Source organism: Saprolegnia parasitica, assembly GCF_000151545.1.
Source record: "Saprolegnia parasitica CBS 223.65 unplaced genomic scaffold supercont2.58, whole genome shotgun sequence".
Lineage (NCBI taxonomy): Eukaryota > Oomycota > Saprolegniomycetes > Saprolegniales > Saprolegniaceae > Saprolegnia > Saprolegnia parasitica.
The window spans coordinates 51881-76581 of record NW_012156452.1 but is presented as its reverse complement, the minus strand read 5'-3'; the positions used below and the strand labels follow the sequence as shown (position 1 = coordinate 76581).

Sequence of the window (24701 nt, the reverse complement as noted above, 5' to 3'; positions counted from 1 at the left end):
GTTCTTTCACGAGCTGCACACGCACCAGCGCGCCTTCTTCCACGACCACGTGCATCGCATTCTGGCAAACGCGAGGAGGTCGTCGTCGTCGTGACATGTAAAATTTTAATTCGCGGAAACGTCGTCGCATATATCGAGTGGATCGAACCCGCTCCCAGGGTTTACACGACCGTAATCGCACCGTCGTCGCGCCACGTCATCGTCCGGCAACCGGCCAACAATCCTCTTACCGCGTGCATGCAAAACACGATGCTGCAGCGAGGATCGATGCGTGGACTAGTTGCTTTGGAAAGAGTCCTCCTCGTCGAAACGACTGCTGGCACCGCGCTCGGGCAAAGCGACGACATCACAGGAGTACGTCGTCTGCGTGCACGTCGTCGCCTGGACAAGGTGGTGACGCTGGGAATTGAGGAATCAAGGGCACTCCCTCCAAACGTGCCTACTCCTGCCAAGACGTCCCTTGATGATGTCCGATCCCAACGCCAATGGAAAAGAGAAGAAAGGGACAACGCAACGGGGCTCGAACCCAGCACCTCCAGCATGTGAAGCAGAGCCCGTCTCGACAAAAGGTAGTGGTCCGCCTTCTTGACACCGTCGACGACCGGCATGACAGTCTCGACCGTTCTCGGCATCGCATTTGCGTTGGACTATCGCACTCCGGTCGCTAACTGGTTCGCATTGCACCGGAATATTGTCGTACTTTCCACAACACGACGACGGCAATAATAATTGTCCAAGATACGAGTGTCCAAGATACAAAGAGATTACTAGATTGGCTCGTTTTGTGCCCCGTGGGATCCTGTCCGTCATGCACGTCTACGCGAGGCTCCGTCGTACGACCTGGTCCAGCAACGCGAGGGGTCGTGACGATCGGTGCTTCGTCCGACGACTCTGTCTTTACGCGTGGTGGGACCCGCCTCGTCTCAGTCTCGCGGCGTCATCGGGCACGTCAACACTTGCGTGTGTACCGGTAGTACATGGTATTTGGATGATGGTTCACAAGTGATTAGCCATAGTCGCACCCACATCATGTCGGGTGAGCGCAAGCGGGCCATTCGCCAGCTCCAGCGCCAAGTCTATGACCTCGAGTGCACGCTGCGAGCAGCGCGGCGTGGCCAAACGACACAGCTGCCGTGGGAAGACGTGGCGGTCGCGCTCAAAAACGATTTCTTGGCGCTGGTTGCCGACCACCGGGCGCTCAAGCAGCGCGTCGACGACCAGCGCCAGCTCCTCGCGCAAATGCACACATGGGTCCACCGCAACCTCCGCGCGGCGTCCGACAACGTACTCTATCGATCTGTACGAGCTCGGATGTGTCATCTCATGGGACGTACTCTGCATAGCCGCATGGCGCGACGTATCTGCTTCGCGGCACCACGGCGTCACGCGAGATGGCGCTGGCGTGGCTCATTCGCCAGCAGTACGAGCACACGATGGCCGTCATGGGCACGCACGTCTACCCGCTCGACCCGACGGCCGAGCTTGTCGACATTGGCTATTCGCTTGGCGACACCGACGACCCGAATGCATTTGCAGTCCATGTCACGACACAGTCGCTGCTGCCGTATGCGCTGCCGATTGCGACCGCCGGAGTCTGGGAGGCCGAGCGATCGTTTCCTGCCGTCTATTGCGCCGCCGACACCAACCGCCAGCATGTCACGCGCGACCTCTGCGTCCGCGGGCAAGACGTCGCCTACACGCACGAGGCAATGGCGCTGTCGCGGGAGTCCGTCGTCGCCGACACGGTGCTCTTGGGGCGCCTGAATGTGAGCGCGACCCGGACCATCCTCGTGCTGCGAACCATCGGGCACGACGACGCGCACCCAATTGCACCGCGCACGTGGCGCTGTCCCGTGTTCCAATGGTAGAATAAAGACAGGAAGGAATGGTGCTTCACGCGGTGTGGCGCGGCTTGTGTAGGACCGTCCTGGATGCGATCGATGCGACGACCACGCGGTGCCGAACGTACTACTTTGCCGACTCGCCATGGCGCGGCGCGACGCGGATGCCCCTCCAGCAGCTCGGCGCGCGCTTCAACATCGATTTGCGCCAACCTGACGGGCTCCACCGCCTCCGCGACACGAATCGCAGGTACCAGCTCAGCCAGCGAGCGTTTTTTCGAGCGCACTTGGATGGGATTCTGCGCCGGCTCGCCACGACACCCCACGCTCCCTAATAGTCGTCGAATGGTTGTTGATCCTGTCATATATTACATGTATGTGTGTTGTGTCGAGCTCCTACTGGGTGTAGTACGACCTGGTGATCACTACCAGGATTATAGTACAAGCACTCGCCAACCGACAGAGACTGCGCAGGACAGACCAAGATACCGATACAAATATCTCTGCTGGTGCCAACTCCCACGCATTCAGACTACGTATGCGAAGTCTATGTGAGGAAGATAACGCGGAACACGTTGATATATATATCTCTGTCATTGGAATGGACGACGACGGTGGTTGGTTCGAGGTCGGCACGCTAGCGTGGCGTCGGGACTATGGTCAGCACCACGACGACGACCGTCGATGCTGGTCTGTGCTGCTCACTGAACAGTTGTGGCACCAGACGTCGTCGACAATACGAAGCGAATGAGTTATCCACCCACGGCGACCGTTTCGTTGCCGTCTACACAGAGAACGACAGGCTCTGGCTCGCTCAAACAAGGGAATAAATTCCTTGCGCTGAAAGTACGTGCCCCACCAGCAGCTCCAGCTTGCACCACCGTGGCAACAACAGCGGGATGCATCGGACGTTATCGCGTTTTCTCGGTCGACGGACGCGCTACGGTGCGGTGCGGCCAAGGTGCATGCACCGTGGTGGCGGACATCCTGCCTTTGGCGAGCACGACGACGGCTGTATCGACGTCGTGGAGACGAGCAACCACATGTCGTCGCACAGTACACTGTACTCACACCGCAAAATAAGTTGACACGTTTCTCTGCGTATCTCTGTCGTCACAAAGCGCAACAAAAAATGAAGGCACGGAGAAATCGTTTGGCGAGGTGTACATCGTCGTCTGCCCCATTTTACGTCGAGTTTCGGCGTGCTTGTAAATTTACCTAAATGTTCGACTCCATTGTTGCGTCTTTGAAGTTCGTCCCGCCCATCCAAGGGAACACAATTCCCTTGCATCCATTCACGCGTGAGCAGGGCATGGCTGCCCCGGCTACGTCGCCAAAGCAGCACGTAGAATACCATGCATCGCCGTCGACACCCCACCGCCGCGCGCTCTGACATGAGAGACCGCTGACGAGCGTTTACTTTCGCGGTGACCACATGGCACCCTCCGTCGACGTCATCATGTGCTCTGGGCCTGTCGGACAGGCATCCTTGTCCTCCTCTCCATGTACATCGACACCTCATCGATGGTACCGTCAAGGGCACTGGATACTACCAATATCGACGAGGCGTACCGTAGGATGCGACGCGGGAAGATGAGATGGCCTAGATGTCGACCCAAATCGGCCAGCGCAAGAGGCGGTGCGGTCGGCGTGTCATGAGGCCAAGTGGCGCCTCACGTTGTCGAGAACGCAGACACGCCGATGACGAAAAACGACGACGACGGTGCGCCGGGGCACCGACGACTGGTCAGCTTACGTTGTTGTGACCGCAGAGGCAGGAATCCCACGGCCCAAGGGCACTGGACCCGTTGGCCAATAAAATCTGGCTGGCGTCGCAGCTGGTTTTTTAAGTTGCCACCGCTTTATTTTGGCTTTGGCATGGTGCTCCACGTCGCGGCGGCGACGCCCGTCACGACCAAGAAGCGCAAGCTCCACGAGCAGCACTCGCCGCTCGACCGCATCAAGCCGTCGCAGGACCCACGCCTCGCGCACATCAAGTCCAAGCGCACCAAGCAGCTGCAGTCGCTCCTCCACCACGTGTACGACTTGGAGACCGAGGTCGCGCGCCTCAAGCGCGGCCACCTCGCGATGCTGCCGTGGGAAGACGTCGTCATCGCGCTCAAGGATGATACGCTCGAGCAGGTCCGCGAGAACCGGTCGCTCAAGCGTCAAGTCGACGCATATGCGCACCTCTCGACCGTCCTCCAGAGCTGGATTCAAAGTCTGCACCCGCCGACGGTATTACCCGGGCTTTCTGCGAGATGGCCGTTTTTCACCTTGCACTTTAGCGGCTGCCGAGCCAGATTGAAGAGACGTGGCGCCATGGGCAGCTCATGGCGGGCGACGCCGCTTGCCGCCGCATCGGGTCCTCGTGGATCCTACAGCAGGTGTACCACAACACGATGCGCGCGATGGCCCACATTGCCTACCCGCACACGCTCACGAGCTCCATGGACGTGCACGTGCGCTGGGACGAGTCGCAGCACTTTTGCATGACGGCGACCGCGCAAGACGTGTTCGAGTACCCGCTCGAGGTTGTGACAAACGCACTCGAGCGCACGGAGCGGTCGTTCGTCAAGGCGTACCGCCGCCAAGGCGCGATTGAAGACCTTTTCGTGCCATCGGATGCGTCGGACGTGCAGCTCGTGCAGGAAGACTCGAGCTCGCAGCACCACAAGACGCGCTACAACGTCGTGCGCGGCCAGTTTTGCGAGCCAAATCGAACGGTCGTCGCGCTCCGGACGGTGCTAAAGGACGAGCTCTTCCCGCTCGAGCGCAACACGTGGGTGCTCAACACCAAGCAGTGGTGGGTCGCAGACCGCATCGGCCCGACGACCACGCGCTGCCGCACGTTTTACACGATCGACCACCCGTTCACCGAAGGCGGCGGGTACGTCTCGCTCCGCGAGCTCGCCGCCTGTTACAACATTCAGAGCGACGATACCAAGGTCATTGCCGCCGGCGTGCGAGCGCGGTACGAGCAGTCGCATGTCAACCAGCGCGTCTTCTTCAAACGACGCTTTGAAGAAATACTGGCATTAATCGCACCGACAAACGAGCATCACTCGGGTGCCTCCCCGCTCGGCTAGCCACTGTAGTAGTAACGTGCCCTATGCATATTTTAGACCAACGAGTTTGCGCTTAAAAACGACGCCACGACACAGTTCTAGCACAGCCTACAAGTAGCCGTCGAGTCAACCTGGAGGCGGGAAGGACAAAGGGTCGAGTGATTAGAGCCCGATGACTCCAACGTGATCGCGGCGATTGCAACGCGTGGGTGCAACCCAGAAGAAAAAGAGTGGCTACCCGGTGGTACCATCGGTAACCTCTTGAAATACCGAGCCGATCAGATGATGCCCGGATTGAAGGGACGCGGGTGGCAGCCTGTCGCCATGCAATAGCAGCCGGCTACCTCCTTGCGCGTCGCCAATGCGAGCTGGCAGCTGCCGCGGGCGTGTCATGCGCGTCGATGGCCCACGCCAGTGTGGGATCGATAGTAGAAGCCAGCTACAGCTTGACATGCTAGACACAGTGTACTCGATAAATGCAGCATCTTCAGGTGGCTGCTGGCTGCGATCGGAGCGCGCCAAATCCAGTATCCAGTAAACGTCCCCATGGAGTGGTATCCAGATATGCACCGCACGACGCCACGTGGTTTTGAGGGAGTTGCCCCGTTCCGCGCCATGTGGAGTCAAGAATACCGGTATTTCAAGAAAAAAACGGAAATGTGCCCGAATGCGTCTCGATACTAAAATCAAGATGTTTACCAGCGCTCAAACGAGTAGCCAGCATGATATTTTGATTTTTTTAAAATATTGGCCTAGCAATGCCGGTATTTTGAACCCAATTGCCCGCAATTCCGACCTTCTTGACACAGACGCATTGCACACCCGAGCGCCGCCAGCGTACTAATGCTCGACGCCGTCGCCAAGACGAAGGGCGCGCCGCCACGCCTGCGGCCGTCCAAGGACCCGCGGCTGGCGCACATCCGGTCCAAGCGTGCGCGGCAGATGCAGTCCCTGCGCAACTACATTTACGATCTGACGCAGGAGCTCGAGGCGATCCCAAAGCGGCCCGGGCACAGCGCGCCGCTGTCGTGGCACGACGTGGCCAAGGCACTCCAAGACGACACGCTCGAGCAAGTCCGTGAGAACCGATCGCTGAAGCGCCAAGTGGCCCATGCCAAGACGCTACTGGCGACTCTCCAAGACTGGATGGCGCGCGTCGTGCGGCCCAACGAGGTACGTACACGCCAACTGCTTGCTCGAATCATCCATCCATCCACGATTAGCGCGTGCCCAGCCTAGTCGAGGAAACGTGGCGCCACTCGCAGCTGCTCGCGGGCGACGACGCCTCGCGCCAAGTGGCGTACGAGTGGATTCTGCGGCAAGTCTACCACAACACAGACCGCGCCCTCGCGCACGTGGCCTTTCCAGCCGACGCCAGCAACTGCCTCGACGTGCGCGTGACCTTTGGCGACAACCCCATGTGCCCGCTTCTGAGCATCCAAGTCATGACGCAAGAGTTCATGCCATTTAGCCTCGATGACGTGGCCGCCGGCTACTGGGTCGCCGAGAAGACGTTTGCTTCCGCGTACCGTGAGAGGACGACGAATTTCCTCCTCGATCTGCACACGTTTTTACAAACCGAGCACCAAGACATTCAGTACCTTCCAGAGGAGATCCCGTACTCCGGCCAGCACGTCGTGCGGTACAACGTGCTCAGCGGCCGATTCCGGGAACACGACCGGATGACGATTGCGCTGCGGACGATCCTGCACGACGAGGCCAACTGCCCAAGAGACGAGACTATCGAGGATGGGCGCCAAAAATGGACCATTGACACCAAGCAGTGGTAAGACTCATCTTCCGAGGTAGGATGATGACTTTTGGCCTTTTAGGATCGTGGCCGACCGTGTCGGCCCGTCGCTGACGCGTTGCCGGACGTTCTACACAATCCGACACCCGTTCACATCCCAAGGCGACGTGGCCCTGCGCGACCTCGCCGCTGTCTACAATGTGGAGGCGGCAACCGACAAGGAGCTTTGCGCGCAGCTCACCGCCAAGCTCACGACGGGTCATTACGACCAGCGTGCGTTCTTTATGCGGCACTATGCTGCCGTGCTATGCCAGCTGCAGCTCCTGCGCGAGGGCGCCGATGTGTAATCGTTTGCGTCGACTTCACGTCGATTTTATTTTGTTTGAAGACCCCTTTTATCAACGCTGGTTGCGCGTGTAGCAGAAGAAGCGTGGCGGGTCTCGTGTGGATTGTAGAGCGGAGATGCCAACGCTATCAGCCAATCACATTGCCGTGACGCTCGAATTCGCACAGATGAGTAGTGCAAAGTGCACTTTGGCTTTCATTCGTACGCAGTCGTGTTTAAGATACCCTACATGCCCTACAGGTCGTCGTGAGAGTACTGTACTGTACTGGTACTCTCACGACGACGACAGTGCTCGGTTGATGCAATGACTTGCCCGACGAGCGCCTTAGGAGGACCACTACATCTGTGTGCATAGGTACCTCCTACAGTTATTGCAACAACCACGACGACGCAACAACATCAACGAGAAGCCGATTCCTCAGAACCAGAGTGTGTACTTTGGCTGCTGCCGTGTGCAAGGCTAGCCGCCGACACCTGGATACACTTGATGATGATGATGATGGTGCGGCCCTCGAACCTACAAACTGGTTGACTGCACTCACAATACCCTCCGTGGGATGGCGTCGTGCTGTCGTCGTGTTGTCGTAAAAGGAGTGAGTTATATTCGGAGCAGTCCCAATCGTTCTGGTACTACTATCTGCTAGCACCGATTACCAAACCACTTGTAGCCACTTCAGCGAGTACTTCCAGCTCCTCCCATGAGCTCCTCCCGCCACCGAGCACTACAGCATCGATCCAACAAGTTTGCCAGCTGGGTACTTTTACATCGAGCCTGATTCGTGGTAGTACACTCCAACAAGTCGTGGGCTACTCTGCCGCGGCGCTTTTGTGTGCGTCGCGCGCGTTCTCTGATTGCAACTCAGACGCGGGCACCTGTACTTGGCTGTGCGAATTGAAGCGGGCTGCTCAAAACCGGTTGGTCGATGGATCCCCAGCCGGGACAACCGAATCGCACGTGCCCATCATGGTGGCCACGCGTGCGCGGCGGCGCAACCCTGAGACGCGCTGCACCTTCAAGCTCGACGCGCTTAAGCGCGAGATCTACGACCTGCAGTGCACGATCGAGCGGCTCCAACGGCGCCCGCTTGGCTCGGCGCTGGCCTGGGAAGACGTCGCCAAGGCGCTGCAGGACGACATGCTGCGGCTCGTGGGTGAGAACCGCCGGCTCCAGCGCACCCAGCGAGCGTATGCGCGCTTCTACCACGTCGTGCATGCCTGCGCGCAGCTCCGCATCGACGTACATATGTACCTCTCTCTTTCTCTCCTATCATGGTTTGTGAACTATTAGCGCGTCCCGAGCGTGGCCGAGGAGACGTGGCGTCACACGCAGCTGGTGTCGAGCGACCCGACGTCGCGGGCCCTTGGCTGCGAATGGATCCTCAACCAAGTGCGCTTCAATACCCGCCGCGCCATGAGTGCGTTCGCCTTTCCCGACGACACGAATGTCAACGTCGTCGACGTGCACGTGCATGTCCAAGACAACAACCGGCTGCAAATCCACGTGGCGACGCAGCACGTCGTGGCCTACTCGCTGCGTGAAGTCGCTGACGCCTACTGGCTAGCCGAACAGTCGTTTGCGCGCCGGTTCGTCGGACAAGATGGCGACGCGATGGACGAGCGCATCGAGCGGCTCTCGGACTCGATGCAATACATGCACGAAGCCCTCGATTACGGCGACTCGAGCGTCTGCTATAACGTCCTCAGCGGCCGCTTTGATGACGCGACGACGTCGACGTTTGTCTTGCGGACCGTCCTCCACGACGAAGTGCACCCGGCGGCACCCACGGCGTGGGTCGTCGACACCAAGCAATGGTACGCACTTGCTTTGTGGCGAGAGCTCATGACGCCTAGGACGGTCGCGGATGCGCTGACGCCGCATTTGACGCGGTGCCGGACGTACTATGTCATTCAGCACCCCATTGTCGGCCCCAAGCAGACGCTCGTGACATTGGCCGAGTTTGGCAGCGCGTTGGGCCTTGAGGAACACGACCACCGCGACCTTGCGCGCGCCGTGCAGGAGCGGTCGGCCGCCAACCACCGGCGGCAGCGCACGAGCTTTCAGACCTACTTTAAGGGTGTCTTGCAGCGTGAGCGGGCCATGTCACTGTGAGAGCGTGCCCCGGGCACACGACTGCTTGTTATCGGTTCCAAAACCACGGTGCACGTTGCCATTTCGGTGCGCTCCATTTGGTAGTGGGACGCTACATTATGCATCCGGCCTGTCGATCGCTCAAACTCAAAATAACACAAGTGCAAAGTGCACTTTCTAGTATATGTAGGACGTGGCGTTTCAATCCAATTGCATGCAAAACTCAAAACTCAAAACAAAAAAATACACGTGGGAGAGACAGTGCAACCGGTCATCATTTACCCATGGTCGTCGCGACGCCGGACGATGCCGCGCCCAAGAAGCGGCGCATGACCATCAAGCTCCCGATCAAGCCGTCGCAGGACCCGCGGCTCGACCACATCAAGTCGAAGCGTGCGAAAGCCCTGGAAGGCCTCCGCCGGTACACGTACGAGCTCCAGGAGCAAGTGACCAAGCTCAAGCGCGGCCACGTCGCGATGCTGCCCTGGGACGACGTCGCGCTCGCGCTAAAGGAAGACATGCTCGAGAAGGTCCGCGACAACCGCGCGCTCAAGCAAGAGATGGAGCACCGCAAGCGACTCTGCCGCTTTCTCCACGAGTGCCTGGCCCGCGCCAGCCCCCTCGACGTATGCCTGACTCTTGGATGACTGACGTCTCATGCGCCACTAGGTGGTGCCGAGCCTTGCCGAGGAGACGTGGCGTCACTCGCAGCTCCTCTCAGGCGCCTCGCGCAACCTCGGCTGCGAGTGGATCCTCAACCAGCTGTATTACAACACGGAGCGTGCGATGGCCCATGTGCATTTCCCCGACGACCCAATTCAGCAGCTCGACTGCATTGACGTCAACATTATGATCACGGCCGACAACCTCATTCGCGCCGAAGTCATGTCGCAAGAGTACCTTCCGTACTCGCTCGAGCACGTCTCGGAGGCGTACAGCCTCGCGGCCGAGAGCTTTAGCAAGGCGTACTTGCGCAAGGTCGCGGGGTACCTCGATAGCACCCAAGCAACTTTGACGACCGACAACTTTCATTACGAGTCGATGGTCCAGCGCCTACACAGCTGCACGCTCAGCTACAACACGCTCAGCCGCTTCTTCGCTGCCGGGGATCGGTACGTTCTGGCGCTGCGGACGATTCTCAAGGACGAAGCCAACCCCGTGTCGAGCTCCACGTGGGTTATGAACACCAAACAATGGTCAGACCAACAAGACTGGGCACGCAAAGCTCACGTATCAATGGTGACGTAGGGTCGTCATTGACCGGCTCGGGCCGCAGCTGACGCGCTGCCGGACCTTCTATACGATTGACCACCCGTTCTCGGACGACACGGGGTATGTCCCAGTGTCGGACTTGGCGCGTCACCGCGGTCTGCCCTGCCATGATGACGACGCGGCCATTCTGCAGCGGCTGCGCGCGTGGTTTCACGAGACGCATCACCTCCAGCGCAGCTTTTTTCAAATGCACGCACGCTGTGTGGCCGACACGCTAGCTGCACGCCGCCCGCCGGCCGAAGGGTTTGATGAGTGGTCGGCTTTGATGAGCGACGCGATCTAGCGAGCCTTATTGGTCATTTTAACTTATTTCTAGCGCGTTACTGTGTGTCGATGTCCTTTTCTTGCGTCAATCACTCGAACAATCGCAGCAGAGAATACCTTTGAAGACTTGTTTTGGGCGTTGAATCCAACGTCGTCCTGGCTGCGCGCATGGTAGCCAAAGCAGTGTATGTTTAACAATCCTGTTACAAGGGCAATCGATGGTCTCTAGCATTGTACGTCCACAAATCGCTGTTGTCAGATGCCAACACGCTGTAGCGACTCGAAGATGACACTGTCAGACACACGTGTGCAGCACCACGCCAGCAAAGTCGGCGTGTCTGCTCTCGGCGTTAACTAGCCAAACACGCTTTCCACACTCAATCACGCTTTCCACACGTAATCACAAATTCGTTGTCCCGACCTGCTCGACTCGCGTTCGTTCACTGCAAGTCTCGGCACAAATCGCGCTGTGTCGTTTCACGCGCTGGTTGCATTTGGCCCAAAACAGAGTCTTTGTTGAAAAATCCTGTTTCGAGCTCAATCGATGGTCTTTCGGACGGTATTGCACGTGCCTGCCACTGCATGTACTTGGCCCTGGCCTGATGCGATGGCTTTGTTCCGTGGCTTGGCGCGCTGTTGCTGCAGCAGCAGCAGAAGCACTGCTACATAAGAGTATTCTGGTAATCAAGACAGCATCGGGCAATATGTTCGAGAGGCTTGTCCTGACGATTTGGGTCGATGGAATCCTAAAAGATGAATGCCATGGAGGTACCGGTAGCACACGGGGGACACTCATCGTCTCTCGACACCTCGTGGATGCAGAAAAAAAGCGCGTAATTGCTCGCGCGATGCTTGCTCCGGCTCATGTCGCCAACCGCTTGCAACACATCCCTTCCGAGCATCCGTCCCATCCTATCAATCAAAACAATCCCTTCGCAGACGCAATGCAAGTGTGCATCGACGGCCGTTTCTTAGTCCACAATTGCTGTAAGGCACGTCGCACCGCAGAGTGCAGTGTAGGCCAAGAGTCGAGCAGCTGCCGACGTCCGCATGCCAGTGCACATAGCTCCAGCTTTTTTAGGCACGAATTGCGTTGCAACTTTCTCGCATCAAGTAGTTAGCACTGCTAAATACTTGATGCGAGAAAGTGAGAAAGTGGTTAGCACTCGGGGACAGGTCGGACATGGCTAGCAAACCGACAATTTCTACAGAGGGGCCTTTTGGACCAAAGAAAGGCGAGCAGCGATAGGTCGGCAAAACCGTTCGAGTCGGAGAGATAGCATTGCGCGAGCACCGTGCGATGGCCAACCGCGGTGTTCCACCCCCTGTAGAGGCGGCAAGGACATGGCGTAGTTGTACTAACGTGGCGACAATAGACAAGTCTGCGTATACAAACGGAGGTTGAAGAGGCCAAGGATACGTTGACGGCCACGTGCTGCCGTTTCTCGTTTGGAATGGCCACGTGGGCGGGCGCCAAGTTGAAGTCACGCGCTTACCACTGGGTCATGAGTCATCTACGGAAACGTACAGTATGCAAATCTTCTGCCACGTCATGGGCCGCGGAGCAATCAACCGGCCCCTCGTCGGCCTCGATCGTGCGATTGATCGAGGCGATACCTTGTCCAGCCACGCTGTGCGATGTACGCAGGCAACTGCCTGCACGATCACGCGCGGTTGAACGTGGAGCGTCATTCTCGGTGCGGACAGGCCTCGTGTCCGTGTCAAGTGACACCAGCTGCCGGGCGCAGCATCAACATCGTCATAAACTGTGGGATGTTGGCGGCCGCCGCTTTCTTTTGGTAACCAGTTGAAAAACACACGAAATTAGCGTAATTTACGGTATGCTGCGTATATTTCTTCGCGCGATTGACAGCAAACCAGCAGCTTCACAAGCGATGCTATCGCCGTGGGTGCCATGAGTGTCTTTTCCACCGTGTCGACGCATCCGCGGATGTGTGGTACTACTTAATAGCACTGCGACGAATACGACCACTCGCTGCATCGAGACTTGGTGCAACTCAAATGGGTTGCTGCAAGGCCAGTTGTGTCGCAGCTCAGACGCAAAGGACGCGGAAGAATGCACGTGGTACCAACGGCACGGGTCGTATATCTCGCATAGCATTGCTTTCGTGTCTGGGTTCGTCTTGTGTTCAAACCACCGGTCGCCCGGTATACATTATTGTGCATCCCATGCCGTTGGTTTGTTGAAAATACCGTAAATTTCATGCATCACACAGCCTCAAGCACCAGATTTGACCAATCGCCACATGGTTGCGCGATACTATCGGCGTGTACCTTTCGTAATGCCTATCCATCATTCCTCGATTTGCAATCCCGTCGTCGTCCACGTGAAATGAAATTTGTGCAAAGGCCCCACCAACGATGCTTGCTTCGCTCAAACCGTCCGACCTTGACGTACTCCCATCGTCGCTCCCGAGCCTCGCGCACATCAAATCGAAGCGCGTCAAAGAACTCGAGTGTCTTCGCCGCCAAGTGTACATCCTTCAAGGCCACATTGAGAAGCTCAAGCGCTGCCACTCGACGCAGCTGTCGTGGGAGGATGTGGCCCATGCGCTCAAGGACGACACGCTGGACCAAGTCCGCGACAACCGGTCGCTCAAGATGCAACTTGCGCACAACAAGCGCCTCGGCGTCTTCCTCAAGGCGTGGATGGAGGCAACGCCGCCACCCGCACTGCAGGTAGTGTGTCCCGACTCGATATGACTCGTACTCATGAGATTGCACTTGCGCAGCCACCGCAGCTCGAGACGTGGCGCCACTCGCAGCTCGTGTGCGGTGACGACACTGCGCGAGCGATCGGGTACGAGTGGATTGCGCGCCAGGCGTACCACAACACGACCGCGGCCATGGCCCAGATTGCCTTTCCAGCCAACGACACCGACGACTTTGTGGATGTAGCCGTCGACTTGGACGACGAGGACCGGTTTTTGTGCAAGTGGCGGCGCAGCAGGTCGTGCCGTATAGCCTCGATGCTGTTCACGATGCGTTTTGGGTGGCTGAAAAGTCGTTTGCGGCTGCGTTCCGAGACAAATCGACGCAGCTCACCGACCTCTCGGCGCCGACGAAGGACATTTTGTACGTGCGTGAGAACCTCGGGACGCCGACGCAGCGTATCTTCAACAAGTCGCTCCAAGCCCGCTTCCAGTCCCCGGGATCGGTCACGTTCGTACTCCGCTCGATTCTGAGAGATGACATGTTCCTCGACGACAACGCCGACGACGCGTGGGCGTTCAACACCAAGTTTTGGATGGTCGCGGACGCACTTGCGAATGGCAACACGCGCTGCCGAACGTTCTACACGCTTGAGCACCCGTGCACGCACAACGGCGGGTACGTCTCGCTCGACGAACTCGCGCGCTGTGTCGGCCTTGGCGGCTCGACCGAGGCGTCGCTGCTCTCCGTGCTAAAAGAACGCTTCCTCAACAGCCACCACGCCCAGCGGCGGTTCTTTGCCGAGCACTTTCGCCGGGTCTTGGGCGCGCTTGCAACGAGAATCGACGACGATGGCGTCGTGCAAGTGTAAGCGCTTTCGGTACAAGCAGACTATTTAAGACAAGGAATTGTTCTCGTCCCTTGAGTTAAGACGACCAAAATACATGACAATAGGGGACATTATTGTCGTATGTGGACGATTATGTACACATACACCGGTGTACACCCCTGTGCCGTTGGGGGTGATCGCGACGAAGCCTCTTCTTTGTCAACTCTTCCCTATTTCCAGACAGTCCCTTGGATCCAGAAAAGGTAGCCGAACCAGGTTTCTTGGGAGTATCAGCTTCAAGATAACAGCGTTGATTGAGTAGGTACTAATACGTCCCATGCTTCGAGCAGCCACCACGGCAGCTAGCACTGCAGCCAACAAACACAGCACTGTAAAGCAGCACACGACGATACACGTGTACGTCGTACATCGTCTCGACGCGCTACCTTTCGCGTGCGGTCCGCACTCCCAGATGCGCATCAACATAGCCACGCAGCATAAATGAGCGACGTCGCTACCGACTTCAAGGTGCACTAAGCCGGCGTCAAGGCGTGCAGGTACACCATCGACGGCAACACTTGGGACATCATGGCGAGGTAACGGCCAAAGCCTGCCACTGCTATTGGATAGGAAACGACATAATTCTGCACGTTGGTATCTCGACGAGGCCGCTCACAAACGTGTCGAGACACTGCGTGCATGGCTCGCTGCGCGAGGATACAGTTTGCCCCACGCCACGCTTCAACGGGTCAAGGATGTCCTTTCTATTCGCGCGACGAGCTACATCACGTCCTCTAAACGTAATGTCGCGTTGCCCACGAATCCAATCGCTTTTATATGTCGCGGCGACGAGTCTGGCCTTTCTTACACTTGTTTGTATTATAGTATACAAAACATATGCTCCGCGTATCTTGCATCCTGGCTAATCCAAATGCGTACAACCAAAAGGTGCATCACGTGATGCAATCATGGATGCTGGTCGTGGCGCGTCGGGCCAATTTGCCGTCTCGCGAGGGGTGACATTGCACTTGGTGTAAGTATGCAACGCGCCCGCGCCCTCGCTTTGGGCAAACCTATTTGTTCCAGTCGTTCACGGTCCGGTTAAAACGGCGACGATTGGTTTATTGCCCATTGTATCTTGAGCCACCAACGCGATCGATGGGTGCCCAGAGCCGTCATGTTTTCCAAGTCGCCGTGCTTGGCTGCCTCGTCGCCGCGGCGCTGTATGCTATGAAGCAGCGCAAGTCGATGACCGCCAAGCCGCCCAAGGCCCCGCGCAAGCCGTCTGCGGCGCGCGCCCAGTCTGACATCACGGACACGCAAATGGTGTACACGGAGCCCGAGCACATCAAGATTCCGCGCCGTGGGTCGGTCGGGCCCAATGACATCCTCGTCATTGGCGTCTGCGGCGGCACGGGCTCGGGCAAGACGACGTTGTCGCGCGCGATCATTGAAGAGATTGGGGAGGCCAACGTCTCGTATTTATCGCACGACTACTACTACCGGGATATCTCGAACCGGACCCTCGAGCAGCGCGCCCAGGTAGGCACTATGATCCTCCTCTTCTCAAGGTGCTCAAGCGATGGCGTAGCACAACTTTGACCACCCGGATTCGCTCGAAACGTCGCTCTTGGTGCGCCACTTGGAAGCGCTTCGCGACGGCGTCACGGTCGAAGTGCCCATGTATGACCTTGCGACGCACTCGCGCTGCGCCGACACGCAGACCATGGTGCCCCGCCGCGTGATCCTCGTCGAGGGCATCCTCCTCTTTACGGACCCGGACCTTGTCGCGCTCATGGACATCAAGGTGTTTGTCGAGACACCGTCCGACATTCGGTTCATCCGTCGCCTCCGACGAGACATTGCCGAGCGTGGGCGCACGGCCGAAAGCGTCATTGACCAGTACCTCAAGACGGTGCGGCCGATGCACCTCACGTTCGTCGAGCCCTCGAAGCGTGTTGCCGACATCATCGTGCCCGTCGGTGTCAACGCCGTCGCCCTCGACCTCATTATCTCCCGCCTCCGCTCCTACTGCCCGGAATAGATAGTATCGCAGTATGTGCGCGTCACGAGGTTCAATCCCCACACCCTACACACCTCGTCCATGTTCGTCACCGCACCGACGAGACGACCGAGCGGCTCATGGGCTTGGAGAAAAATGCCGGTTGCAAAGGAGCTGCGCCAGCACCCGACGTACGACAGCACGCAACTTGGACATGGAGGGCAGCATCGATCGGGTGCGTAGCCTTTGGCAAGCAGCATACCCTACCTGGACCCAGCTATCCGAAGCACAGTGCACTTATCCCATCACAGCTGTAGTACCAAGACCTGCACGCTTCGCAGAGCCGAGGCAAGCCTGTTTCTTTCAGCCACCAAGTCCAGACAGTGGCAAAATGAATAGCTGTCGGCAAGCAGGTATACGCCTATGAACGAGTGCCCACGCCGCCGGGCTCTCATGTTGGCGGCTTTGATGTTCCTAGCGCTTCAAGGTACAAAATTTGTTCATTCAACCGTGCAATATCATCATCATCTATCATAACAGGCATCGTTTATTGCAGAGCGGCTTGTTTCTTCTTGTCGCGGAGGAGGTTGGTGAGGAAAACTCGCCGGCCTTGTAGCTCGACCGGACCATCGGGCCGCTCGCGACGTAGAGGAAGCCCATGGACTCGCCGACCTTTTGCCACTCTTCAAATGTTTCGGGGCTAATGTACTCGGCGACAGGCATGTGGCGCGTCGACGGGCGAAGGTACTGGCCGAACGTGACGACGTCGACGCCCGACGAGCGCAGGTCCTTGAGCGTCTGGAGAACCTCAGCAGGCTTCTCGCCGACGCCGAGCATGATGGACGTCTTGGTCACGAGCGTCGGCTTGACCTTCTTGGCAGCCTCGAGGACGGCCAGCGACTGGCGGTAGTTGGCGCGATGGTCCCGCACGCGGCGCTGCATGCGCTCGACCGTCTCGACGTTGTGGGCAAAGACGTCGAGGCCTGAAAGCGCGACTTGTTCGATGAGATCGACGCGGCCGGAAAAGTCGGGCGTCAAGCACTCGATGAGGATCTCGGGCAGGCGCTCGCGGAGCAAGCTCACCTACATATCTCATTAGCTACAAGCGCTGTAGCGCGGCATATGTACCGTGGAGGCAAAGTGCTGCGCGCCAGCGTCCGGGAGGTCGTCGCGGTCCACGCTCGTAAGACAACGTAGTCGAGGCCCCAGGACGCGATGGCCCGCGAGACCTTGTCGGGCTCGTCGAGGTCGAGCGCCGGCGGGCGCTTGCTGGTCTTGATGGCGCAGAAACTGCAGCCGCGCGTGCACGTGTCGCCCATGAGCATGATCGTGGCGGTCGCGGTACCGTTCTTGCCGCCGCCCCAGCACTCGCCAATGTTGGGGCACCGCGCTTCTTCACAGACGGTCGCAAGACCGAGCGACCGGACCGTGTCACGCAGACGAAGGTAGTTGTCGCCGGACGTCGGCTGCGCCTTGAGCCAGCTTGGCTTGCGGTTGCTCGCGTTGGGCTTGCGCGACGGCTTGACCGAGTCGGGCGAGGCCATGAGCGAGTCGAGGTCCTCGGCCTTGATGACATTGTCACCCCACGTCGCGTCGAGCTTGTTCTTCTTGGCCTCGTTGAGCGCAATGGCTTCCTCGGCGAGCTGCTCGCGGAGCGCAACGAGGCGCGACGACCGCTGCGCCGCGGCCGTCGACAGCTTACGCGCAAGGCTCGGCAGCATCGGGCTCGTCTTGAGGTCAACTACGGTCGAAGCCGGAAAGCTGCAATGGCCAATCGGTTGGCCTGGCTCCGACTCGGATGGCGACTTTTATACCTCTTTAAATACGTACTTTTTTCTCGCACTTGGATAAAGTAGGTGCGCGTATTGTATTGATGGGGCGCGTTAATTAATTTACGGCGATGCAAAGCGAAGTCCACGTGGAGCGAGCTGCGGGACGACGCAGCGCAGCGCCGGCGCGGGCGAGAGCAACCATGTGGGCCGGCCCAGAGGCAGCCCGCCGAGGCTGCCATCTACGCAGTCGCTGTACCATGCTTGGCGCCGTCGATGCCCTGTCTTTGATCCAAGGCCACAGAGGCGCGCGTCTTGACACCGATGAATACGACTCAAGAGATACCACGTCACTTGAACCAAGGTGCAACCTGCTGCGACGCGATCGCCCGCTACACCATGCTGGACGCTGCCACCACCGTTCGCATCCTCATGGCGCCACCGAGCAGGTAGCGCAATAGGGCTACCACGGCCACGTCCGTGCTACCGCCGAGCGTCGCTCGACGTGGCCGCCCGAGCATCAAGTATCGAGTACTCGACACCATGGTGTCGCTTTCGCCTCGCTTCGCCGGCTTCTTGCTACAACGCGAAGCACCATGCAGTCGCTCCTGATAGCCAGCGTCTCGTCGGCGAGGCGGTGGTGGTCGTCGTCTGCAGTGGCGGCAGCGCTGGGCCATGCCCGCAGGCAGCGTACCTTCGCCACGCATCGGTGGACTTCATCGCTTCACATAGAAATGGGCTCGACGCTATCAATTTATAGAGGTGCTGCGACGCCGTAAACTGACTGCGTCCGAAGTGAAGGGCTAGGGAAAGCGTGGCCGGTCGTTGCGGCCCTCTCGCTTTGCATACCTCTCAAAACGCATAATGGGAAATGCGACGGCACTGGGCCGGCGCACCTCTGAGAATGCATAGCCCGAGTGGAAACATAATCAAGTTTGAGAGACTTGACCCGAACGGGAAGGCTGGTTGAGTGGTGTTGAGGCTCGCGGCAAATTTATTCTGGAAAAAGGCAGGATGTTCCAACGTGTTGCTCAGTCGCTGCGCGCCCATGGGCCCAAGGCCGCCGGCGCGTCGCTCGTCGCCGCCAGCGTCATGACCGGCGTCACCTCGTTCAGCGACGACTGCATCCCGTCGCCGCACTACGGCTTTGAGCACCAGGGCCCGCTCACGTCGTTCGACTATGCCAGCGTGCGCCGTGGCTACCAGGTGTACAAGGAGGTCTGCTCGACGTGCCACTCGCTCGATAAGATCCACTTCCGCCACCTTGTCGGCGTGACCCACACGGAGGACCACGCGAAGAAGCTCGCGGCCGACATTGAGGTCGTTGACGGCCCGAACGACGAAGGCGAGATGTTTGACCGCCCCGGTAAGCTCTCGGACCCGTTCCCGAAGCCGTACGCGAACGACGAGGCCGCCGCCGCTGCCAACAACGGCGCCGTGCCGCCGGATCTTTCGCTCATGGTCAAGGCCCGCCACGCCGGCGCCGACTATATCTTCTCGCTCATGACGGGCTACGTGCCTGCGCCGGAAGGCAACGAAGTTGGCGCGGGCCTCCACTACAACCCGTACTTCTCGGGTGGCATGATTGCCATGGCCCAGCCGCTGAACGACGGCCAGGTCGAGTACGAAGACGGCACGCCGGCCACGGTCTCGCAGATGGCCAAGGATGTCGCGTGCTTCCTCTCGTGGGCCGCCGAGCCCGAGCACGACGAACGCAAGAAGATGGGCATGCAGTGGTGCTTTGGCCTCTTTGTCACTGCCCTCTTCACGGGCTACTATAAGCGCATGCGATGGGCCCCGTTGAAGACCCGTAAGATTACTTACTTCAAGTAATTCGTAGAAAAAGCCTAGAGCAGCAGCAAGAAATCATGTTTACACACACTTGATCGAGCCTCCTGCGTCTCGCGAGCATGTATGTTGGAACAATAGACTCCAGATCGAATTTTGACTTTACCTGTCGTTCCCGTCCCGTCCTCGCGCCGTCGTCGCTTGCAGAGACAGTCCTCCGAGAGCTGCCTCTGGCTGTGGTGTCTCGGATCTCCTGTCAATGACATGAAATGCCTGCATTGCCTGGGCTGAATGAGTGAGTGACCTGCCATAAGCCTCGTTCAGTCGTTCAATGTGATCCGAGTCATTCAAGCGTGGCCTGCCTCCATGTCATCATTTGTGTGGGCCCGGAGTTGTTTGCAGCCGAGAGGCAGGCGCGTACTACAGGAGTGAGAGAGTCAGTGGTAGCTGCCGCTTGTGTCACCGGTAATGGCAACGTCGGCGCTGTCATCGCGGAGAAGGACCAAGCCCCTTGATTAAACAGATAAAATGGTTTCATGAGAAGGGTAGTAGTACTATATTAGTTGGTGCTATCGTGACGCAGGCTCTCGACAATGCACGCGCGCACCATCGTGCTTAGGACGCCGGCGCAACCGTCGGAGCAGAGCTCGATGGCTTCTTGCACCTTGGGGTAGGTCATGCCGCCCTTCTGCATGACGTGCGTGATCTGGCCGCGGGCCGGCATGAACGCCACCATGACGTGGCCGCCCGTCTCTTTCGTCGTCGGGTCGAGGAGGACGGTCGCATCGGCCGTGTGGCCCGCGCTGCAGGCCGTGACGACGTCGATCATCTCGACGCCAGCGTCGACCAGCGCCAAGCTTGCGCACGTGATGGCGGCGCCGAGGTCCCCGCCGTCGCTTTCGAGCACGACAGCATGGACACTGAGTTGACACTTGGGCAGCTTCTCGAGGAGGAGCGACGGCGCGAGCGCTTGGCGCATGAGGTTGCCGTACTCGAGCTCGAGGTCGTTCATGGACGCGTCCAGCACCGTCGTGCTCGACGGAAGCTTGATGTCGCAAACCAGGGGCTGGCCACGCTGCTTGATGGCCACTTCGGCGCGCGGGCCGTACACGGCGCAGACGACGCGCGTCCGGCCAAACTCGACGTACGCCGAGCCCGCTGCCTTGCTGAGCACGCCGCAGCGCATGAAGCACGCGCGGAACTCGTCATTGCCACGGCCATCGGGGCGCGAGACGTGGCTCTTGGCCGCCGTCGCCGGGTCCACGGGCTTGAGCGTCGGGAAGTAGCAGTTCTGCATCCGAGCGCTGGAATTGAATGGAAGCGCCCCCAAGCGAATCCAATGCCGAATTTAGTCCACCGCCGTACATTCCATGTACGGCTCGTACATCAAGACGTACATTATCGGTGCTGGAAGATCGCAAGCGCAGGATTCGGATGTTGTCGTCTTCTTGTCCTGCATACACCAAGTCAAGATCAGGAGTCATCATGGCATCTACGAGGTATTGATGCGAGTCAGGATGCAAGACTAGAAGCCCATCGATTGAATTCGACAGCATGGAAAACATAACGAAGCAGCGCAGCTACCTGGCTCAGCAACCCCTAACATGGATCGAGCAAGCTCGTCTCCATGTAACTTGGGCGACTCGTAGCCACTTGTAATAGATAGCTAGCTAGCTCCTTCTGTCAAAGAGTACATCGCTGGGCGATGCCAACGTACTCTACTATAAGTTCTTACGATATACTTACTACATACCAGTTGAGCGAGGTTGTCCATCGACATGGCCCGCCGTGCTACAGTCGATGCCTGTGCAGGTGACGGATCGAGCTCTGTGCACGCCGAAGAACGATCGAATCATGGGTGGAACCGGGGTCTAGTACTTTGTATTCCATACACGGGCTGCTATTTCTTAGTCGTCTTCTAGGTCGATGCCAGGCACCAACTCGGTTGTGTCTGCGCTCAGGCGGTTGATTTCGTCCAAGAGCATTTCCATGATTTCGTTCTTGTCGTCCATCTTGATGCGGCCGTTGTTCATGAGCGACTGCTTCATGATCATGAGCGCGTCGTAGTCCGGGTGGTCGGCCGGGATTTCGACCGCGATCTCGGGCAGCTGGACGTCCCAGATCGAGGTGTAGCCCATGCGCTTGAAGGCCTCGGCGTTCACAATAGCGCGCTTCTCGTTATCAAACGGCGTCGCCGGGATCTGGATCAAGTCCATGAAAAGGTCCGTACCGGACGTGAGCGGCCAGCTCTTATCGGCCATGATGAGCTCGTTCTCGACGCGGCCCTTAAGCGGCGTGTAGTCGCTCTCCGGCTCGTTCTTGTTGTCCATGACCGTCTCGTACTTGCTGTACTCGGCGTCAAGCTCCTTGTCGCTAAAGAGAGGCGCTCCGACTCCTCGGCGTCCGTGGGCACCTGCGGCTTCAAGGGCGCCTTCTCCATGGCCTGCTGGAAGAGGCGCTGCTTGGCCTTGCCGCGCTTGCCGCTGGTCGCGTCGTCCGAGAAGGACGCCACGGCGGACTTGGCGACGGAGCGCGCTTGGCGCGGCTGGCGAAGGACGCGGAGCATCATCTCTCGGTACAAATGGTGGTCTGCTGCGTTCTGCCCTCCACCACTTATAAGGTGCGATGGTATCCGGACAAATCGCGCCAATCACAACACGGCCGCGCATTTTAATGGCATGTCTGCTACAAATCGTCTTGCGAATTGGATAAAAATACCCTGCCGGATACGATCCTATAGTAGTCGACAGGCTACCTACTATACAAACGACTAAAACAACGGCACGCTGACTAAAGTGGGTAAAACGTAGGTTAATCCCAAATCTGCTGGCTTGACGTCAACCTGCGACTTGCCACTTGTCGACGACACTTCGCCATCCAAATTTCAATTTCTTGAATTCATCGACCGCAGGCGCACTGAACCTTCAAGAAGCTTGCTTGAGCGCCAATCAATTCTCAACCTTCATCCGCTCGTCCCTCTCGATTGTCGATGGCATACTACGAGGCAACTGCTGTAGGCGGCGGCTGCTTGCGACGCTTGGCCACCCCACGTTTCGCGGTCAAGTGCAATGCTACTCGACTGCCAGTGACGGCGAAGACGCCTGTAACGCGACACCACATGGACCGATCCTGGGGCGACGAGCAAGTTGACCATACTAGATGCCTTGAGGGAAAGGCTTTCTGCTGCTGGCGCATAGCACGCTGTGCAGGGCGCGCGTGCAAGGACTGCGGCGACTGCAGAAGCTGCGTTACGGCCGTGGAGGCGGCATCGCACTCATTTCGCGCACTTTTGGGACATACTGGGAGAAACCCAGCAGTGGTAGTAATCGCGAGAGTACTGTGTAAACTGACTGTCAGATCCGAAAAAGATTGGAAGCGATGGAAGGATACCTCCGGTTCCGCGGCAAGTGCAAGGAGTGGCAGGCCGCGCATGACAAGGTCGTTCGGCTCGTCACGGCCTTCCAGAGCCAGATCGGCAAGACGAAGGAGGTCGAGGAGCCGCCGACGGTCGAGGACGACGGCATGGAGCTGCTGGGCCTCCATGGGTATGGCGGCAACCGGTCCATCGACGGGTACCTCGCGGAAGGGACGCTCGCCGCGCTCAAGGCGTACCCGCGCAACGTGCAGGATCTCCTCCTCGACATGTACGACATCCTCGAGGAGACGCAGAAGCGCATCATGGCCATGTCGACGTCGGACGCGGTCGATACGGGGCCGTCCGGCATGCAGGTCTCGGCGATGCAGTACTTGCGCTTCATCAAGATCGAGCTCGACATGTACGAGTCCGAGTACCAGCAGATCGTACGACCGCTCGCCTCCTCTCTGTACCTGCGATGCGATGTGGACTAGGCCATCACGATGGCGTCGATGGAGTTTGCGACAGCGACAGGCGCCATGAACGCGTTCATGACGTCGCTCTCGACGCAGCCCTTCATCAACATCGACACGATCCTCGCCATCACCGAGGTACGACAGCGTCGCCGCAACCTCCTCTTCCTCGTACTCCTCTGTAGCAACACAACTTTTCGTACCAACTTCTCAAGGCCGAGCCCAAGGACGAATGGGTCTAAGGCGCAGCCCTATTTATGAAGACGCCCCGTACTACCTGCATCCTCATCCTCCTACCCATTTCAATCGCACTCTGCAATTTTGGGCTGTCCATCATGTCCATCGTCGTCATCATCCTCACGTTCGGGGCTGCCAAAGTCGTCGGCGCGCCAGGTCTTTTACGGACCTTACCTCGGCCCTCCGCTTCATGCAGCAGAGCCACGCAAGCGTCGGGGCGCACGCGAGTGCTTCCATAGCTTATGGTGGAGCGGTGGAGCCGGACATGAAGGGTGCGACAAGAGTCAGCATTACGCCCTCGTCGCGCGTCTACTGCACAACCTTTGGCTGTCGGGTACGACGGGAAGCCAGTGTGACCAGCAGTAACAGCACTCGACAGACCAGCGACGCGGCTTGAGTAGACTACTGCCGTCCCGACGCTTTCGTAGAAATAGGATTGCAATCCAAGGACCCCAAATGAACGAACGGAAGAGCCCGCAGACGTAGCGCAACGGCGTAAGCGCTGGTGCAAGCCCGTCGGCGTGCGATGCTTGGCACCATACTGTACTCGCCGCGTGCGCGTTTCGACACATGAGAGTAGAATTAGGATGTAGTACGCAAAACAAGAGGAGCATCGTCGTATGACTCGGCGCGACGCGCTCATGGCTTGGGTAAGGTCGACCTGACAATATCCATGAGCAGCTGAAACTCGTCGCGGCGCTGCGCGCGATCCTCTGCGTCGCGCTGGTCCCGGCGCTGGGCCTCTTGGGCGCGGAACGCCATCTCTTGGTCGAATCGCCGCTGCTCAAACTCGAGCTTCTGGCGCTTGAACTTGCGTTCTTCTTTCGCATCGTCGAGCTGCTGCGCCGACATGCGGAGCTGCCCATCCAAGAGGCGGAGAAACATGCTCACGTCCGTACTTGAGATGGCGAGCGCAGACGTCGGGCCGTGCAGCGGCGAGGCCTG

The 24701-nt window shown here is 58.6% G+C and overlaps 14 protein-coding genes across 14 annotated transcripts; 10 read left to right on the top strand and 4 right to left on the bottom strand.

Moving 5' to 3' along the window:
* Positions 1-1029: 1029 nt before the first annotated feature.
* SPRG_10849 (hypothetical protein) lies at positions 1030-2176 on the top strand (the record flags this gene model as incomplete). Its single annotated transcript, XM_012349808.1, has 3 exons — positions 1030-1284; positions 1344-1864; positions 1921-2176. The coding sequence occupies 3 exons, from the start codon at positions 1030-1032 to the stop codon at positions 2174-2176; spliced, it is 1032 nt and encodes a 343-aa protein (XP_012205198.1).
* Positions 2177-3719: 1543 nt separating this feature from the next.
* SPRG_10848 (hypothetical protein) lies at positions 3720-4973 on the top strand (the record flags this gene model as incomplete). Its single annotated transcript, XM_012349807.1, has 2 exons — positions 3720-4079; positions 4130-4973. 2 exons carry the CDS (start codon positions 3720-3722, stop codon positions 4928-4930), a joined length of 1161 nt encoding a protein of 386 aa, XP_012205197.1. The 3' UTR covers positions 4931-4973.
* Positions 4974-5752: 779 nt separating this feature from the next.
* Positions 5753-7052, top strand: SPRG_10847 (hypothetical protein; the record flags this gene model as incomplete). The annotated part of the gene is made up of 3 exons (XM_012349806.1): positions 5753-6082; positions 6133-6695; positions 6742-7052. The coding sequence occupies 3 exons, from the start codon at positions 5753-5755 to the stop codon at positions 7004-7006; spliced, it is 1158 nt and encodes a 385-aa protein (XP_012205196.1). The 3' UTR covers positions 7007-7052.
* Positions 7053-7969: 917 nt separating this feature from the next.
* SPRG_10846 (hypothetical protein) lies at positions 7970-9115 on the top strand (the record flags this gene model as incomplete). The annotated part of the gene is made up of 2 exons (XM_012349805.1): positions 7970-8242; positions 8294-9115. 2 exons carry the CDS (start codon positions 7970-7972, stop codon positions 9113-9115), a joined length of 1095 nt encoding a protein of 364 aa, XP_012205195.1.
* Positions 9116-9378: 263 nt separating this feature from the next.
* Positions 9379-10705, top strand: SPRG_10845 (hypothetical protein; the record flags this gene model as incomplete). The annotated part of the gene is made up of 3 exons (XM_012349804.1): positions 9379-9720; positions 9764-10290; positions 10343-10705. The coding sequence occupies 3 exons, from the start codon at positions 9379-9381 to the stop codon at positions 10647-10649; spliced, it is 1176 nt and encodes a 391-aa protein (XP_012205194.1). The 3' UTR covers positions 10650-10705.
* Positions 10706-13012: 2307 nt separating this feature from the next.
* On the top strand, positions 13013-14174 carry SPRG_10844 (hypothetical protein; the record flags this gene model as incomplete). Its single annotated transcript, XM_012349803.1, has 3 exons — positions 13013-13330; positions 13384-13574; positions 13616-14174. The coding sequence occupies 3 exons, from the start codon at positions 13013-13015 to the stop codon at positions 14172-14174; spliced, it is 1068 nt and encodes a 355-aa protein (XP_012205193.1).
* A 1051-nt stretch (positions 14175-15225) lies between these two features.
* SPRG_10843 (hypothetical protein) lies at positions 15226-16222 on the top strand. The gene is made up of 2 exons (XM_012349802.1): positions 15226-15674; positions 15724-16222. Exons 1-2 carry the CDS (start codon positions 15291-15293, stop codon positions 16174-16176), a joined length of 837 nt encoding a protein of 278 aa, XP_012205192.1. The 5' UTR covers positions 15226-15290; the 3' UTR covers positions 16177-16222.
* Positions 16223-16665: 443 nt separating this feature from the next.
* Positions 16666-17855, bottom strand: SPRG_10842 (lipoyl synthase; the record flags this gene model as incomplete). The annotated part of the gene is made up of 2 exons (XM_012349801.1): positions 16666-17212; positions 17263-17855. The coding sequence occupies 2 exons, from the start codon at positions 17853-17855 to the stop codon at positions 16666-16668; spliced, it is 1140 nt and encodes a 379-aa protein (XP_012205191.1).
* Positions 17856-18034: 179 nt separating this feature from the next.
* On the top strand, positions 18035-18364 carry SPRG_20944 (hypothetical protein; the record flags this gene model as incomplete). The annotated part of the gene is made up of 1 exon (XM_012349878.1): positions 18035-18364. One exon carries the CDS (start codon positions 18035-18037, stop codon positions 18362-18364), a length of 330 nt encoding a protein of 109 aa, XP_012205268.1.
* A 476-nt stretch (positions 18365-18840) lies between these two features.
* On the top strand, positions 18841-19869 carry SPRG_10841 (hypothetical protein). Its single transcript, XM_012349800.1, has one exon. The coding sequence runs from the start codon at positions 18918-18920 to the stop codon at positions 19734-19736; it is 819 nt and encodes a 272-aa protein (XP_012205190.1). The 5' UTR covers positions 18841-18917; the 3' UTR covers positions 19737-19869.
* Positions 19870-20221: 352 nt separating this feature from the next.
* SPRG_10840 (hypothetical protein) lies at positions 20222-20993 on the bottom strand. Its single transcript, XM_012349799.1, has one exon. It carries the CDS (start codon positions 20986-20988, stop codon positions 20251-20253), a length of 738 nt encoding a protein of 245 aa, XP_012205189.1. The 5' UTR covers positions 20989-20993; the 3' UTR covers positions 20222-20250.
* Positions 20994-21598: 605 nt separating this feature from the next.
* SPRG_10839 (hypothetical protein) lies at positions 21599-22260 on the bottom strand (the record flags this gene model as incomplete). The annotated part of the gene is made up of 2 exons (XM_012349798.1): positions 21599-22057; positions 22105-22260. The coding sequence occupies 2 exons, from the start codon at positions 22258-22260 to the stop codon at positions 21599-21601; spliced, it is 615 nt and encodes a 204-aa protein (XP_012205188.1).
* A 792-nt stretch (positions 22261-23052) lies between these two features.
* SPRG_10838 (hypothetical protein) lies at positions 23053-23820 on the top strand. The gene is made up of 3 exons (XM_012349797.1): positions 23053-23492; positions 23541-23657; positions 23705-23820. The coding sequence occupies exons 1-3, from the start codon at positions 23070-23072 to the stop codon at positions 23759-23761; spliced, it is 597 nt and encodes a 198-aa protein (XP_012205187.1). The 5' UTR covers positions 23053-23069; the 3' UTR covers positions 23762-23820.
* Positions 23821-24395: 575 nt separating this feature from the next.
* Positions 24396-24641, bottom strand: SPRG_10837 (hypothetical protein; the record flags this gene model as incomplete). Its single annotated transcript, XM_012349796.1, has 2 exons — positions 24396-24417; positions 24445-24641. The coding sequence occupies 2 exons, from the start codon at positions 24639-24641 to the stop codon at positions 24396-24398; spliced, it is 219 nt and encodes a 72-aa protein (XP_012205186.1).
* Positions 24642-24701: the final 60 nt, after the last annotated feature.

What these genes read in the sequence shown, in the direction of transcription:
- SPRG_10840 (XM_012349799.1), bottom strand. Translation starts at nt 20,988, where the DNA reads ATGCAGAACTGCTACTTCCCGACGCTCAAGCCCGTGGACCCGGCGACG.
- SPRG_10838 (XM_012349797.1), top strand. Translation starts at nt 23,070, where the DNA reads ATGGAAGGATACCTCCGGTTCCGCGGCAAGTGCAAGGAGTGGCAGGCC. An exon ending in AGTCCGAGTACCAGCAGATC is followed by an intron (nt 23,493 to 23,540) that starts GTACGACCGCTC and finishes GATGTGGACTAG; the next exon opens with GCCATCACGATGGCGTCGAT. An exon ending in CGATCCTCGCCATCACCGAG is followed by an intron (nt 23,658 to 23,704) that starts GTACGACAGCGT and finishes ACTCCTCTGTAG; the next exon opens with CAACACAACTTTTCGTACCA.
- SPRG_10841 (XM_012349800.1), top strand. Translation starts at nt 18,918, where the DNA reads ATGTTCCAACGTGTTGCTCAGTCGCTGCGCGCCCATGGGCCCAAGGCC.
- SPRG_10843 (XM_012349802.1), top strand. Translation starts at nt 15,291, where the DNA reads ATGGGTGCCCAGAGCCGTCATGTTTTCCAAGTCGCCGTGCTTGGCTGC. An exon ending in CCCTCGAGCAGCGCGCCCAG is followed by an intron (nt 15,675 to 15,723) that starts GTAGGCACTATG and finishes GCGATGGCGTAG; the next exon opens with CACAACTTTGACCACCCGGA.